Raw genomic sequence first — 17,948 nt, 5'->3', positions numbered from 1 at the left:
CCCCTTCTACCACAGTGACTTACCAGCTTCATGCAGTTCTCCAAGCTACCAGGCTGTACTCCTCACTGCCTGCATGCTGCGCTGTGGCTGCACACACGCACAGGCATTTATCGGCCAACTTTTCGGTCACATTGGGCCAATTTCCAATACAATTTTCTTTATATCTATGCTGATCTGATATCAGACTGATATATCGGTGCATCTCTAGCTTTGGTATTCAATTTCTGGTGGAAAACCTAATTTATCTTGGGGCAGGAAAGGGAAAACGGTATCTGTGTAGTTCTTACCTGCACTTCTTTTCAGTTGGTATTCATCACTAACCATGCATCTTTCTCTAGTAAGGAAAAAAGGTTCCAGGAATGCTATTGGAGATCCTAATTGCCTTTCCCCAGGCTATTGATATCAATCTGTTGTCTTCTGTATCATAATCTAGATGACAGTAACTTGGCAAACTGTATTTTAACTTCAAGATTTCCTTGAGAAATAGAATTAAAGAATTCTAGATAAGTAGGCTTGGAAGGAACCTCCAGAGGTCATCTAGTCCATTTCCTTCTTGAGGCAGGATCATCCCTGTTCAAACCATTCTTTACACTCCATAATCTAAACTTAACTAATTCTAACCATCCAGCCTCTGAGTTTGGTCCCAGCAGGAGCATTGGAACACACCAGTCAAAGTCCCCAACCTTGGCTGTAGCCAAAACTCAGTGCCTGCGAGGGAGACTTAAAAACACCCTGACACATGAAACAGAAAGTGGGAACTTGGGGCAAGCAGCAAAGCCCTAAATCATAGGGAATACCCGTAGTAGAGTATAGGCATAGCTATGCCTAGATCATCTCTGACCAGTGGCTGTCCAACCTCTTCTTGAACACCTCCAGAGATAGAGTTCACAACTTCCTTAGGCAGTCTATTCCACTGCCTCACTATTCTAATAGTGAAGAAGTTTTTTTTAGATATCTAAGCTTACTTTGCAGCAACTTCAAGCCACTGGTCAATGTCCTCTCTGCAGCAAGAGAGAAAAGGTGCTTTCCCTCTTCTTTATGGCAGCCCTTCAGGTATTTGAAGGCTACTATCATGTCCTCTTTTAAGCGTCTTTTCCGCAAGCTGAACATACCTAGCTACTTCAGCCTCTCCTTGTATGACTTGTTTTCCAAGGCTTTGTTGTCTGCCTCTGTACCCTCTTTAACATCTCCATATCCACTTTAAAATGTGGAGCCGTGAACTGCACACACTATTCCAGATGAGGACCAGTGTTAAATAGAGGCACTATTGATTCTTGTGTCTTCTACCTAAGTAGCTTGATTACTAGTATATTAATTGAGTAACCTTGGATTTACAAGCTGTTTTCATTTGTGATCACAATGAAAACTGATGAATAAATTGGGTTTTTGCCAGTGACCCTTGTCTTTATTCCCTGAAATGCATGTTTTCTTGTTTTATTTTATTCCTACTTCGTTGATTCATATTGTAATTAATGTTACATTGTATCCTATTTCTTTCAGCAGGTTCTTAGAATCTTTGTACAAAATATACTTATTGGTACAGGCAGTAAGAGCACTTTTTCATTATAGCTACAACAATGTAATACATTAGCAAAGTGGAGTTTTGTTGATACATATACTGACTGCACTTTACCAATATATTTTATTTTTCCCTTGCACCTGAGCAAAATAGTTATTTCATTCTAGGGTCTCCTGTCCCTCAAGTGAAAAACAGCTGCATATATTAAACTTACACTTGCCACTGCAGTCACATCTCCAATGAGCACATCAGTGTCAGAAACCACACCTCGGTGTAGAAGTGTTGATAGCAGTTTGTAGTGTAGACCTGGATTTGAAGCAGTCAATATTAATAAATGGGTATAAAATTCTTAATGGGTGTATTAGGCAATTATTTTCCACGCAAAAGAAATCTATGACTATTTTGCTGAAGTATTTAATAGTACTAAAATCTAGATTGCACATGTAATTGTATATACCTACTATTTCAGTAAATAGCATGCAACCATTAAATTATTGGAATTGGTCTGTATGTTTGCGTGAGGAAGTAAAGAAAAAGACTTTAGTGCTTTCTTGCTAGTTTTCAAACCTGTATATCTGTCAGAATCAGGGATATATCCAATTTCTGAGTGGCTGGGGGCTGCGTCTTGTGGTGTCCTTCTACCCTGTCCATCTCTGGCCTGTAGGCCATGTGGGCTACCCTTCACTCCCTCCCTCTGCTCCCCCGTGCCCCTGACCTGTAGGCCAATGTGTAGGCAGCACAACACCCTCACATCTGTGTGGGCTGTGGCCTTCCCAAGCCACTGTGGGCCATCTGCTCCACCCCTGTGGGTGGGGGTAGGAAGCAGAAGCTGGAAAAGGGAGCCCATAGTTCCCTGGAGCGGCAGTAGCAGGAGTGGTGGGAGGAGCAGCAGCCGGGCAGGAGGCCATGAGCTGCATGCAGCCTGCAGGGTGCCAGATGGCGAGCCCTGTTCTAAAGTTAAAAATGAGCCATAACAAGGATGGTGCTTTGAAAAAAAAACACCCTTTTTTTTTTTAATTTTCACTTTTCTTAAACATCAACCCTGACACAACACAGACCTAACAATCTAACCTGCCATGGGTAAAGCAGGGGAACAGTGACAGCCAATTACTGAATATTAACATCACTTATGTTAATATTTTTAACAGGACTGACCAACTTTGAAGTAGCCAGAGGCTGCATGCTGCTTGGGCCACACGGCATGCCCTCCTTCTGCACTGTGCGCCTAGTGCTCTTCTTCCTCCTGCCAGCTACCTCGTGCCCTTGTGCTTCTGCCTCTGCTGTAGTGCAGATCTGGGCACCCTTCATCACCCTAAGCTCCCTTGCCACCAGCTCCCCTCCCCTTTCCCCCATGGCATCATGCCTCTCAGATACCCAGTGCCATGGGTTCCCCCAGCAATGAGGACTGCACTGTGCTGGACTGCCCTGCTCTGCCTTAAGCGGATGGGGAAGGAGGCACCAGGGCAACAGGGAGCCCTGGCTACTGCCACTGGAGCAGTGGGGTGGGGACCAGGCAGGGCCCTCGTGGGGCTGCATATGGTTCGTGGGCTGCCATTTGGACAGCTTTTTTTGTTTGGTTTGAGTTTGACCCCAGTCATTTGACCCCAGTATTCTTTCCTGCCATGGCAGGGGGTCGGACTTGATGATCTGCTCAGGTCCCTTCTGGACCCTACCAACTATGAAACTATGAGTTTGTTTCAAGTGATACACTGTTATACTGAGAAATAAGTAAGATCTTAGTCTGTGCCTTGAAAATGTTCATAATAGAATGGGGTGGTATCCTAATAATATATTATTTTATTAACATACGGAATAATTGAAACATTTATCTTATTCTAGCTGTTCTTAAATTTCTCATTAGTTGTAAAGTTGCTGATCCTGGACTCAAACTGAAAAAAGTAAAACAAAACAAAAAAATAAGGAAAAGCAAAAACGCCCTCAAGGAACTATTGTGACATTGTTTTCTGTTTAAATGTAAAATCTCTGACATGGTGTGTAAATAGCAACAAAGATTAGATTTTCCTTGTGATACTTGCCTTTAAGACTTAAATGTTAGCTAAATAAAATGAGACTAGAAATAAAGTACAGGTTTTCTAATAGTAAGGAAAATGAACTACTGAACCAAATTACCAAGGATAGCAGTTGATTCTGCATCACTGGAAACTTGTAAATTAGGATTATATTTTGTTTGAGGAGAGATGATCTAGTTTAACCACGGGTGATAGTGTTGAAGCATGGATGATGTCCAATGGTCTTTGTTTTGTAGGAGATCAGAATAGATGATCACAATGATCCTTTCTGGTATTAATCTAGAAATCTTCCAGGAAAATATAAAAAAACGTAACAAATCTTACTGAGACACATTTGACAAAATGTTCTTCCTACCTAAAAACTCACTTTGTTGTTGTTGCTGTTGTTGTTATAAATTTGTAGTACAGTACAGTTAAAAGATTTCCACAGTCTGGCTTAAATGCAGTTTCCACATACTAGTACATTTGGGAAAATTTCAGTTGGTGCTTCTTCCCCAGTAGCGGTAGTAGGAGAACTAATATAGATTGAACATAAATGATTTAACTCTTCATGATGGTTAAACATGCATGTCCTATGTATACTAGAACTAGCAGTATCACCTTTTTGAACGTGTAGTTGAGCTGGCTTGATTAAAGGAGTGCTGTGGTACAAGATTTCTTCCCAAACCTTAATATAGACAGGACATAAGGGATATCCGTGATATAACAAAGATGGGATTGCAACATTGGGTAAGTGTAGCTGAGCTAACTTTAGTGTGTCTTGCTGAATTCCTGTAGCAGTGAAGCCTGGCAGTGCAGATTAGCCACCCGAGTATATATCCAGGATCACAGGTTTGCTTACAAACATATTCTGAGCCAGTACTGCTGTGACTTTGCTTCTGCTGGTATGTGGACCCATGTTCTAGTCACACTTTTGATTGCAGTGTAGACATACCCTAATGTGTTTCTTAAGTATATGGGAAGATGGCTTGTGGAAAAAAGAGGCAGCTGCCTTTCTTCATATGAACAGTCTGAACAAAAGAGGAATTTCACATACCTTGCTTACTTTGCTGCCATTCTGCTGTTGTCAAGGGAATAATGTAAAGATAGAAATTCAATTTCCAAATCAAAAATATAAAATTATGTAAAATTTCTGAAGTTAACAGTTTAATAAAAGGTTATTTTAATGTTGTATATGAATGATCCATGAATACTCCATGCTGAGACTAAAAAAGAGGCAAAAGAAGACAAAGCCAACATCAGAATGATTACAGTATAGGAACATCTTTAAAAATGAAGTTTTGTAAACACTTCTTAAATTGAGAGCCTACTAAGACTGCTGTTTTACTACGGACGTTAAAACATAATCTTCAATTCTTTTTTAGGGCTTTATTATAGAAAGTGTAAATTGATTTCCAAAACAGAAGTCACCCATGACACCAGACTTTTCTGCTTACTGTTGCCACAAAGCACTCATTTCCAGGTTCCTGTTGGACAGCATGTTTATCTCAAACAAATAGTTACAGGTAAGAATAATGTACCGCGTATCCACTATGATTACTTAAAGGTGTTTTTACTTAATGAATAACAGAACTCAGGTCTGATTTTATTTTTTTAATTATTTATTTAAAAATCACTCCAAACATTATCTTTTTATAATCAAGTCAAGGGAATCTATTCCTCTTAATTACTTCTGATCTTAAGTTTATTATATAGTTGCAGTTTATCTGTTCCAATTGTCAAAAATAGAGCATGCCAATTTAATTTACAGAAGGCATTCTACATGAATTTCCATTATAGACGCTGAAATGGGCATTGCATTCTCATACAGTTATTAGTCAAAAATAGATAACCCTGTCTTGAACTTGAAGAGTATTAGTGGTGCACTTGAAAGTGAACTTGCAGGGAACTGAGGTGGGGTGAAAAAGCCCCTATCTTCAGATGCCTAACTTTCCACTAAAAGAAGAGATGTGTCATCATGATTCTCTTGGGAGCTTCTACTTGAAAAAGCTACACCTACGTAGAAGAACAAAAAACGCAGCAGCAACAGAACCAAGTAGGAGGATTTGCAGAGTCAGAATTGAAAGCCTTTTAAATCCATTTCTGCTCGTAGCAGCAGAACTGGAAGCCAGAGTCTCTTTTCTTTTAAGAGCTGGGGGGAAGAAGGGTTGGGATAACCCTTAAATGAATTTTAGACTTGCTGTAAACCATGCCAAAGGCTACTCTCATTCATCCCAGCTGGAAATGGATACCTAGTTGTTTGGGCTGAGTCTAGGATAGTCTAATGTGATGCCAAATGTACCACTCCTTTGTTCCTGTTGGCTGCAGTGTGCAGCTGTGCTGCAAGTTACGACCCTTCACTAGTGCTGCTCTTATCTATGCCCCCCCCCCGAGGCATACCTGATAGGAGTTTGAGCCTGGAGGTGCTGGAGTGGAGGCAGAGGGGCTTGAACCTTTGGTTGTGGCCATGCAGAGCAGGTGTAGGGTGCTGCTGCTGTAAGAAGAGGTATCACTGCTAAGCAGCGGGTTAACCCTTCCCTGGCCCTGCAGCCACTACAGTTTTATATAGTGACTAAGGATCCAGAGTCCTGAGTTCAGTGGCTGCTGTAGGGTCTTGAGAAGAGTTAGCCTGGCTCTTGGCTTTGATACTTGACATGTCATCTTGCAGTCTCAGAATCCTGTACCTGCTGTTCCATAGACAGTTCTGCTCTCCTCTTCTATTCCAGTGCTTCCCTTTGCTGAGCACTCGGGTTTTCATACCACATGCAGCAGCTGCCCATGCCACTTTTCGTATGTTATGGGTTGGCCCGTCTGCTTTACCACATTAGCCTGAAGCTAGAGTTGGCTAGACAGTTGGCCTTTTTTTCCCCGGTATTGCTGGATGCTTTATTCTCAGATTAGCAGGAGGGCATGGAAAATGGAATCCTAATAATTTATAATCCTCTTTCAGTATGCTAAGATATGAAATAACATCTTGGATTATATGGTGCTCTGGTAAATCTTGGGGGAGAAACATGCAGAGTTCTTCATTGACTTCAGAAGTTTCTGAAGCTAATCTGATACACATGCCTATGCAAAGTTTTCATAATGACAGATAAGTATCATACAACTCGTATCTAAAATATGGATTCATTGAATTGTGAAAGAAGCAAACAGAAACCTGATTGTTCTCATCTGGTTCTAGCTACAAAATATCTTCCTCTAAAATGTAGAGTTCAAATATATGGAGTTAAATCAGTATTTAAAATTTCTGTGCTTCCAAGATAGTTACTTGTGTATACTTATCAGACTACTAGATTACCATAGGAGCTGGGAGTGAGTAGATTACTCAGTAGATAATGGTCACATTAAAATTGCTTGATGTGGGTCCTTATATTTTTAATGTTAAGTTACTCCTTTCCTTCCCTTTCCTTAGGTAAAGAGGTAGTGAAACCATATACCCCAGTATCTTGTTCCCTGCAAACGCATTTTAAGGAACCATCTTGCCATGATGGAGCATGTCTATTTTTAATGATCAAAATTTATCCCAGTGGATTGTTCTCATCAGAACTTGACCGCCTACAGATTGGTAAGTGTTTTTGCTACAGTAAGCCTCTTTTTGTAGGTTTCCCATCCTACTAAGCATTTTAGTCCTATTTGTGTTACCTTTTGAAGGTATTGCTTGGCAATATGGGGGCACTGGCACCATTCCCCTGTCACCAGATTTTGAGACCCATTGGGAGCCCTGCGGGCCAGATTGAGCACCCCTGCTCTAGACGATGCATGCTGAGGACAAGACTTGTAATGTTATCGGTTATAGCTATAATTATTTAGATGTGATTACAGTAATCAATTGCTTTTATTAACTGTAACCATATAATATCTTGCACTGTATTTTTTTCTGTTTAAAGTTTCATACTTGGTAGGGTCGGAAGGGACCTGAGCAGATCATCAAGTCCGATCCCCTGCCATGGCAGGAAAAAGTACTGGGGTCAAATGACCCCAGCAAGGTGTTCATCTACCCTCCTCTTAAAGACCCCCAGGGTCAGAGCCAGCACCACTTCACTTGGAAGTTGGTTCCAGATCCTAGCTGCCCTGACTGTGAAGTAGTGCCTCCTGATGTCTAGTCTGAATCTACCCTCTGCCAACTTGTGACTGTTATTTCTAGTCACTCCTGGTAGCGCTCGGGGGAACAGGGACTCTCCCAATGCCTGCTGGTCCCCTCTGACTAGTTTGTAACAGGCCAGTAGATCCTCCCTCAGCCTTCTCTTGTGGAGGCTGAACAGGTTCAGGTCCCGTAGCCTCTCCTCATAGGGCCTGCCCTGCTGGCCCCTGATCATGAAGTGGCCCTCCTCTGGACCCGCTCCAAGTTGTCCACATCCCTCCTGAAGTGCAGTGCCCAGACCTGGACTTAGTACTCCAACTGTGGCCTGACCAGTGCTGCATAGAGGGGGAGGATCACCTCCTTGAACCTGCTCGAGATGCATCTGTGGATGCATGACAAGGTATGGTTGGCCTTCCTGACCGCGTCCCCGCACTGCCGGCCCATGTTCATTTTGGCATCAATAATGACTCCAAGATCCTTTTCTGCCTCTGCACTGACGAGAATGGAGTTCCCCAGCTTGTAGGTATGCTGCTGGTTCTTCCTCCCCAGATGCAGCACCTTGCACTTATCCATGTTGAAACCCATCCTGTCTCATCCGCCCACCCCTGTAACCTGTCTAGGTCTGTTTGCAGCCTATTTCTCCCTTCTAACGTGCCCACTTCTCTCCACATCTTAGTGTCATCTGCGAATTTGAACAGGGTGCTTTTTACCCCCTTGTCCAAGTCACTGATCAAGATGTTGAACAGTGCAGGTCCGAAGACTGAGCCCTGGTGGACCCCAGTGCCCACATACATCCCTCCAGGTTGAAAATGACCCATCCACCACCACTCTCTGGGTGTGCCCCTCCAGCCAGTTAGCGACCCATTTGACTGTATAGGTGTCAACACCATGGTCCCCTAGTTTTTTAATGCGAATGGAGTGAGAGACAGTGTCGAAGGCCTTCCTGAAGTCCAGAAAGACTATATCCATTGCTACCCCTGCATCTAAGGATTTTGTTACCTGGTCATAGAAGGCCACCAGGTTGGTCTGACAGGACCTGCCTCTAACGAACCCATGTTGGTTGCCCCTAAGCATAACCTCCCCTGCTGGCCCCTCGCAGACATGCACCAGGATAACTCTCAAAGAGCTTACCCAGGATTGAGGTAAGACTAAGTGGCCTATAGTATCCTGGGTCCTCCTTCCTCCTTTTTTTGAAAACGGGAACTATATTGGCCCTTTTCCAGGTCTCTGGCACCTCGCCAGAGCACCATGAGTGCTCATAAAGCTATGCCAGGGGTCCCGCAATGACCTCTGCTAGTTCCCTCAGCACTCTGGGGTGAAGGTCGTCAGGACCAGCTGATTTTAATACGTCCAGTCCCTCCAGAAGTTCCCTGACTAGATCCTTACTGACCCTAGGCCTGGGTGTGCCTCCCCTGGGGCCTGAGGGGGTCCCGGTGGGCGGGCTGATTCGGTCCCTGCTCAGGAAAATGGAGGCAAAGAAATGGTTAAATAGGTTAACTTTGTCGTCTGGTGTGACGACCAGATTTCCTAGCGTGCCCCACGTTACCCGATACCTTCTGTTTGCCCCCTATGTAAGGACTTCTTGTTGTCCTTGATCCGGGTAGCTAGTCCCAGTTCCATCTCCGCCTTGGCCTTCCTGACCGTCTCCCTGCAGCCCCGAGCAACCGAGGTATAGTCCTCCCTGGTGATGGCCCCTCTCTTCCATTGGGTGTATGCCTCCCTTTTAGCTAGGAGACGTTCCCGTGTGCTTTTGGTGAGCCATGGGGGCTTTTGCGCCCTCTTGCCCCCTTTGATCTGTGTTGGGATTACCTCCCTTTGGGCTTGGAGGATCGTCTCCTTAAGGAACGACCACTCTTCTTGGACACCCGACTCCCCTCCCCTCCCCTCCGGGACCTCAGTACCTCCCCGACTATTCTCCTTACCTCATTGAAGTCCGCCCTCCTGAAGTCCAGGGCTGCTGCCTTGCTGCAGGTTTTTGCCACCTTGTGCTGGATGGTGAATTCCAGCAGACGATGATTGCTGTTGCCCAGGTGGTCGACCACCCGCAGCCCCCTCACGAGGTCGTCGCCTGTGGCCAGCACCAGATCCAACAAGGCGTATACCCTGGTGGGGCTGTGCACCTCCTGGGCTAGATGGAGGTCCTGTATTTTGGCTAGGAACCTACGTGAGCAGTCAGACCTGGCTGACTACTCTTCTCAGCAGATGTCTGGAAAGTTCAGGTCACCCATGATGACCACATCTTTTGACCTAACTACCTCCATGAGCTAACTTAAGAATTCCCGGTCTAGGTCTTCCCCTTGGTTCTCATGGACCAAAGCAATCCAGACCTATTTTTGTGAGAAATGTTGGTAGGAATGCAGGACACAACTTGACCTTGCTTCTGTTAGTATGAGAGAGGGGTGTGTGTGTGTGTGTGTGTGTGTGTGTGTGTGTGTTGCTTCTGTTAGTATGAGAGAGGTGTGTGTGTGTAAAAACAAACAAACAAACAAAAAAACCCCACACAAAAAAAACAAAAACAAACCATGTTGCTTAAGCAATTTTCCCTTAAAGAGGAGAAACTAAATATGGTAGCTATTAGTCATGCTATATAACACCTGGAAAACGCTCTCCTATTATGCTCATGCATTATGATGATAATGGCAGTATAGAAACCTGTTTATAATAGATAACCAGTATTTCAATTTTTATTCATGATTACTCTTCTGTTTTTACTGTACAGGAGACTATATTTATGTGAGCAATCCTGAGGGTAGCTTTCAGAAGTGCCAGGTTCAAACTTTGGAAGATTTGTTTTTATTGGCAGCAGGCACAGGCTTCACTCCAATGATTAAACTACTGAATTACGTTCTGACTAACGTTAATAGTCTCTGGTATGTATGTGCCAAACCCAGATAATCTTTAGAAGACAAAATGAGATTTTAACTCTTCACTTCAGCATCTTATTAAAGTAATTGATTTGTATCCATATCCATCTTGGTGTCTGCTTTGGGTAAAGTGAGTGTTTGAAATAGCAGCAGCCAGCTTTCCCATCTGTGCTAGGACTCCGATTGTTGTTGGTACTGATAGACATGTCGATGGGTTTGAGTGATGGTAGAAATCTATTTCATGGTTTTGTTCATAGTGTAGGTAGTGTGTTAGTGATTAGAGACTGTCACATGTATCCATTTAGACTCCTCTTTTGTATAAAGTACCACCAGACAGTTTCCATTAAACACTATCTTAGATAAAAGTTTTGACTAGCCAGCAAGGATTGGATTAGACATGTTAACCATGCTTTGATATGCATAGCCCAAACCATGCTGGATAACAGAAAATGATTTTGATAGTTTTATATGGAATTAGTTAAACATGGGGTAGAAATAAAGTGTAGATTGGGAACTTATGTATTTCACTTTGTTCTTTGCCCAAAACATCTAAGCTACAAAAAGTTCAGGTCTAGCAACAGCAACAACCAAAATACTGTGAAAATTTTAACTTTCACAAGTGAAAGGTTCCTATACTATTACTCTTTTTAATTAATTCATTAAATTAACTAAATGAAGACATCACTATAATTATTTTTGGAAAATATAATCTCCCATGAAGACACCTTTAAGATGCAAGTTGCATCATTTTCTGGAGGAATCTGATGTCTGCAGCAAAGCCTCAGAAGATTCATCTTAACTACAGTAACAGTTAAATGATAGTGCACATAAAGCAGTAAAATAATAGAAGGCAAAGGTGGAAAAGACCTAGTGACCCTTTCTGATTTCATTGACAGGGTAGGGATGATTCTCTGCAGCATAACATCTATTTTTTGCTGTACCTATGTATTTGCATTCTCTCAAAACATTTAATCAATAACAATGGCTTTCATTCATTTTAAACACGACAGGTTATGATTTATTAAATCTTTCTAGGTATATCAAAATAATACTGTTCCATCATGGGTTTAACCTTCAGGTCATTCTTTATAGCAAAGTTAAATAGCTATTGCATGTATTGCAATGATGATCTGTTTCCAGAAAAGTTTTTAAAATCTACACTGTTTTCTATAAAGTAGTTGTCTAGTGAGCCTGATTTCTATTCCTGGAAAACTGGTAGAAACAATAATAAAAAAAAGAATTGTTCAGCACATGCATAAATATGACTTACTGAGGGGGGAATCAACATGGCTTTGTCACAGGAAGATTGTGCCTCGCCAACCTACTAGAACGCTTTGATGATGTGGGCAGTAAGCAGTGGATCAGGGCGGTCCAGTTGACATAGTATATTTGGGCTTCCAAAAAGCTTTTGACAAGTTTCCCCATCAAGTAATTGTGGTATTACAGGGAACATCCAGTCATGGATTAGAAATTAGCCGAGACAGAAAGCAAAGAGCGAGTATAAATGGTCAGTTTTAAGGAAATAAATAGTGGAGTCCCCCATGGATCTGTGTTGAGACTAGTGTCATTTAACATGTACATCAGGGGTCGGCAATGTGTTTGTAAGATGTTGGCATGCCAGGAGCAGATGGTATGGGAGCTGCAAGGGGCCCGATCCTTGTTGTGGCAGTACAGCCCTGACTTCTTCCTTGCCATCCAACCCAAGGTGCACATGCCAAACAAAATGCCTTTGCATGCCACACTCTGGCACCTGGGCCAGAAGTTGCCTACCCCTGATGTACGTAAATGATCTGGAAAAAGGGGTGAGTTATGTGGTGATCAAATTTGCTGATGACACAAAATTATTCAAAGTGATAAAAATCGAGGACTGGGAGGAACTACAGAAGGATCTGGCATGATTGAGCAAATGGGCGATTAAATGTCTGATGAGCGTAGATAGGTGATGCACGTGGACAAAAATAACCCAAACTATACCTATGCTATGATGTGTTCTACATTAGCTGTTACCACATAGGAAAGGGATCTAGGAGTCATTTGGGACAGTTTACTAAAAGCATCAGCTCAGTGCTCAGCAGCTGTCAAAAAAGCAAACAATATGTTGGGAATTAGTAAGAAGCAAATTGTAAACAAAATGGGAAGCATCATCATGCTCCTTTATAAGTTCATGGTGTAGCCACACCTTGAGTACTGTACCCAATTCTGGTCCCAGCATCTCAAAAAAAAGATTGAAGAACTAGAGAAGGTCCAGAGAAGAGCAACAAACATGATTAGTGGTATGTAGGGACTTCCATATGAGGAGAAACTAAAGAGGCTAGGTCTATTCAGTTTAAAAAAAGAGATGCTTGAGGGGACATAGGAGTTTACAAAATACTAAAAGGTGAAGAGAAAGTAAATAGATATTTATTATTTACTGTCTCTCGCAATACAAAAACTAGGGATCACAAAATGAAACCGGTAGGTAGTAAGTTTAAAACTAACAAAATGAAATTCATTTTAACATGGCATGTAAGTAAAGTGTTGGACTTGTTGCCACCAGAAATTGTGGAAGCTGACAGTTTAGCTAGATTCAAAAAGGGATCGGACAGATTCTTGGAGGAAAGGAGCCTCAGTAGCTATTGAGCATGGGAGTTAGGGATACAGCCTCTAAATGAGAACTTCCTGGATGTTAAGTGCTGGAGGCTTCAAGTGAAAGGGGAACAGTGGGAAAAAAACCCTTGTTATACCTTGTTCACTCTCCCTTTTGGCATCCACTCTGCCTCTGTGGGTAGGGACAGAAATTATACATAAGCCAGTATAAGTGATCAGAAACTGGTTGAAATCTGTAACAAACAGAAGTTCAGTGCATGTAAACAGCTTTCAAAATGGCTGAAACCAATTTAAGATTAACCCGGATGGAAGTAGCATCAGACTTAACTGATTTAGGTTAAATTGGTTTATTGAACTTCTGTCCCAGATCCCCTCCATATTCGAGTTAATTCGTAGTCCCCTAGCTTCCCAGGATGCTTTGCCACCTCCCCTGCAAACTTCCCCTTGCAGGGTGGGTGGGCTAGCTTTGGCCCAAGCTGTCTGCTCCTGTCCAACAGGGAGGCATGTTCTAGAACCCTTCCCCCAGCTTTTGGCCTGGGCTACTGCAGGCATGTGGCTGCATTTCCAGAATTAAAAGTGAATGTCGGTGGTTAGGGGGTTTTGTAGCCTTTTACAGTCTGCTTTGGTTTTTACCAATATGGATAATTTGATGTCATTTGGAAGCTTGACCACTTCACTAGTAAGAACTATACTAGGCTTATGAAGATGGAACAAGTTTTGCCATAATCAGTTATTGGCCTAAAGTAGCAACTACTAAAGTGGAAACAGTTTCAGTAGTTCAGTCACTGTTGGCACATCCTACTGCACCATTCTGGCAGTGGGGGTTGCTACCTGGCTATGACCCACTGTCACCAGCGACAGCATGCAGCCCCAAGGCTGCGCGTCTGTCAGACCTGGATGGGGCCCGCACGGCCGCCTGGGCTGTGGTATGGGCACTGCAGCAGAGGCATCTGCACCCCTGGGCCAGGTGCCAGTGGACCATGGCTGCACAGTTGGCCTTTGTGCAGCACTGCTGCCATGTGTGACCCACCCTGCCATCTAGGCAGCTATTGCCTGGAAGATCTTCTCAGTGTGGTAGCCTGCTTTGAAATGTCAAATGGCCCCGAATTGCCAAAACGTCAGCCACCTCATTTGCCCTCCAACTGGGTCCTGGGTGCCAGCACTGGACCCTCTGCCTGGGTCCTGCCACTTGCCTCACTAGCAGGGATCCTGGTATTGCCTATTTAAAAACTGCAAATTCTCTGATTAAAAAAAATCTCAAATTCACTCTTTAAAAGACTGCAAAAACCATGTTCTTCCACAATTAAAATAAACGACCACTATATATGTGCGTATAGGGAGAGGGGGAGAGGGAGATCAGTTGGGCAGTCTTTTATAAATATATTTACAATTTAAAAGCAATTTGGAAGCCTACCAGTGTCTCTATAATCATAATAAAATAAATTCCAAATAACTATATGCTTTGATGTTTGCTTTTGGTTTTCTTATCATGGGAAACTTAGAACTTCCTCTGACACGTTCACTAACCAGTATGTGGGGACAGCTGCCCCTGTAGCCACAGCTCCTACCAGCAGGTTTCATCCTGTCTGGCAGCTGGGTTTGCTGGGTGTGTGATGCGGTGATGTGAGGTTTGCAGGAGAAGTGGAGGGGGGAATGTAGGTGGATGTGGGGCTGGTTTGGGGTATGTGGGGTGGTGTGGGGGATGTGGGGTTTGGAGGGGAGGCACCACACGTGTGCCTCCCCACCCCCTGCGGCAGACAGCCCCCTGCGCATTAGCTTTCAGGCACAGCCCCGAGGCTGCACATCGCTGTGGACCCCATGGAGAACTGGCTCAGCCCACCCTGCTAGTGTGCACCTTTGGACAGGAGCTGCAGGTGGTGGCAGGAGCTGTCCCGGTCCTGTCCAAAGGCACGCTAGTGGGGCATTCTCCCTGCATAGACTGCAGGTCGCAGCGCTGCAGCAGGCATGGCTCAGCTGCTGCTGCCAGCGCCAGGGGCTGTGCACCCCTCACCACTCGCCATACACCCACAAACCCCTCTAGAAACCACAGAGCTCCCCCACCCCAAGTCCCTGCTTACCTGGGACAGTGCCTGGGGCCACACTGATGGGTCATGCCGCAGCCTTTCCTCGCTTCTGTTTGCCCTGCACGCAGCAGGAGCACTATAGAGACTCTCTGGCCAGATGCCAGAGCATCTCTGGAGGTCCCAGCCCTGGCTTGCCTCAGGGCGCACTACAGAACCGTGCCCTGTGCCACTTTTTTCCCAAGTGTTTTTTTTTCGTTTTTTTTTTATTTAGAGCCTGTGCTGCAAATATGCTGTGTGGGGAACATTTTTTGTTCTCAGTGTGCTTCTTGCTGCAACAGTCATGTGTGCGTTCATCTGGACCTGCCCTGTTTAATTCTTAATTTCTATTTTTCTGGAAATGGAGGAAATGTAGCCTAGATTTTGCCATTTGCCAACCACTCTAATTTTAGAATTGAAAAAAATGCTTCACTGGGGCTTTTCTCTGCTTATCGATAAATTATCTAAAACCTGTACAGTTGTAGATAGCTTTTCTAGAATTGTATGGGACCCTGAGGACTTGGAATTCCTTCTTTCTCCAGCTGGTACTGCTGAAAAAGTGGATGTTATGCAAAAAGTGGCATACTTTTTCTTTTTGTTCCCCTGGATACAGGGAATGACTTTGCTATTAATCAATAGCAAGTCATTCTCTGCTTAACTACTTTTGGGAACAGTCTTGTCTTAAGGCAGAGGTTTCCCAACAACTTGAAGTGCTGACCCAGCTAACCCCTCCCCTCCACCCGAAATATTGGTCCTTGTAGTGTCCTCAGACTACAGCAAAAATAACAAAATAGTTGAACAGAGCATAAATTGGAGATGGGAAATACCTGCAGTGGGAGACTTAAACCCAAAGTCATTTGGCTGCTTTTTTCCCCTCCAAGTTAAAAAAATAAATATGAACCAAACATTTTATATGAACTACATGAATATTTGATGTAGCCGTTTGTTCAGTTCATAGTTTGAGAACCATGGAGTCTAACTGTGACATTTCTGGGATTCCACCTACAATTTAAGAATTGTGTTGGAGATCATAAGCTCTAGACTGCAGACTTCATTTTGATTAATAGGTCTGGTGGTCTTTTCTCTCTACTGTCCTATTTACCTCCTTTGCAGACTAAATTTTTTAAGGGGTACTACCCAAAGGCTAATAATAAAGATTGGTGATTTAAATGATCTACCACTTGAAAAAGTACACCTCTACAAAATAGGCTAGTTTCTACCCAGAAGAATTTGTTATCAGGAAAGAGGTCAGCAAGAATGAGAAGTGCCAGATTCTGGATGTTTTTTCTCAATCGTGCACTAATCTCTCTTGTGCTTCCTTTCTTTATGTATGTATTTATTTGCATTTTTAAGTGTATTTTGAATCGCCATAAAAATCTATTATATTAAAATTGCCCTTTTTAATAGTGGTTTTAAATTTCTAAACAGTTGTGCTTCAGAGTGTTCCTTATTTAAAAATATCTCAACAGCTTTTAGCCCTGTGGGCTGGATGAGTTCTGCAGGGTTGGGGCTGAAAGACTGATCAGGTACATGCCAGGTTGGGCCCTGGTCCCATGTGCTATATTGTGCTGTCAGCCCTGCTCCCAAATCGGGCCCCTGCCCTACCTGATTGGACCTGCCATTCCAGCTCTGGTCTTGCATGCACCAGATCAGGTCTGCCATCCCAGCCTCTCTCACACCAGCTAAATCCCATGCACAGGGCCATGTCATTTGACCTGTGGGGTTTGGAAGTTTGGTGATGGGGGAGCACTGGTAGTATTAATTGCCACTTTTCTCCAACTGTCAAACTTCTGGATCCTTCAGGAGCCCCATGAGATCACATAGCTCCTTGAGCTAGGAGTCAGGCACCCCTGTTTTACACCCTAAAGGTTAAGTTTATAGACGTGACGTTAATTTATAACCATTCTGTTTGCCCAGTTTTTATTAAGGCATTTAACTCTGGAGTCTGGTATCTCTAAATGCTAACATTACTCCTAATAATGTTAGCAAGCTGTAATTAAATATTTGTTATCAAAATTGTATTTTTTTTAAAGGACAGTGAAATTGATGTTCTTCAATAAAACAGAAGATGACATACTTTGGAGAGACCAGCTGGAACAGTTAATCCTTCAAGATAAAAGGTATGAATTTCTACACAATATAATATATATGATTGATTGTTTATTAATTGTAGTATTGTAACTCCCAGGATGAACTAGGATATATTGTGTGGTACAAATACAGAATGAAAAAAAACAGATCCTGATCCAGACAATAAAAAGTTTATCTAACCAGAGATAGGAAGGAAAAGAACATAAAGAACTGAGACAGTGTTGATAAGCCATATAGCTGTTGTCTTAGTATGTTGGCAGCCCTGATATGAAGTGTTTTGTAAAAATCAATACAAGGAGAATGGTTTCCTTGTGCACTCTCCTTGCCCTCCCCCCCCTTACTTGATGCTCCCTCCTGATCAGTGCAGAGGCAAAAAAACACAGTTTTAAATATGATGTGGTTCTTGCTTCCCACCTGTCAGCAACAAACATCAGGGCTCCCAGGGCCCCTTAGCCAATCATTGGCAAGCAGCAAAACAGTGCCATATTAAGCTGCCGTTTTTGCCTTCTTTGCAGATCAGGAGCAAACGGCAAGCAGTGGGGCCCCTCTCCCAATCAACTGTTGAGGGGCATACAGGGGAAGCGTCAAGATTAAAGGAGCTGCTGCGCAGCCTACTCTGTCCATTAATTTGGTGGGTCCCTAATGAGGGGCAGCACTGGGGAGGAGGCTTGGGGGGCTGTGGCCACCCCTCCCCCCTGCTGAGCTTGCCCTGCCCTGCGCCTACCCACAACACAG

General features: G+C 43.4%; 1 protein-coding gene across 4 annotated transcripts in view; it reads left to right on the top strand.

Annotated features, from left to right (window-relative positions):
• LOC102370016 (cytochrome b5 reductase 4) overlaps positions 1-17,948 on the top strand; it is a 70,036-nt gene that overhangs the window by 43,395 nt on the left and 8,693 nt on the right. For all 4 annotated transcript variants that reach the window (XM_025215309.1, XM_025215308.1, XM_025215310.1 and 1 more), the window contains 4 exons: positions 4,914-5,054; positions 6,944-7,096; positions 10,332-10,482; positions 17,156-17,242. In XM_025215309.1, the coding sequence (XP_025071094.1) occupies positions 4,914-5,054; positions 6,944-7,096; positions 10,332-10,482; positions 17,156-17,242 (532 nt within the window). The remainder of the gene's footprint in view (positions 1-4,913; positions 5,055-6,943; positions 7,097-10,331; positions 10,483-17,155; positions 17,243-17,948) is intronic.

The sequence above is a fragment of the Alligator sinensis genome, unplaced genomic scaffold (assembly GCF_000455745.1).
Source record: "Alligator sinensis unplaced genomic scaffold, ASM45574v1 scaffold180_1, whole genome shotgun sequence".
Taxonomy (NCBI): domain Eukaryota; kingdom Metazoa; phylum Chordata; order Crocodylia; family Alligatoridae; genus Alligator; species Alligator sinensis.
The sequence above is the reverse complement of the archived record's forward strand: the minus strand, read 5'-3'. Positions and strand labels throughout refer to the sequence as shown.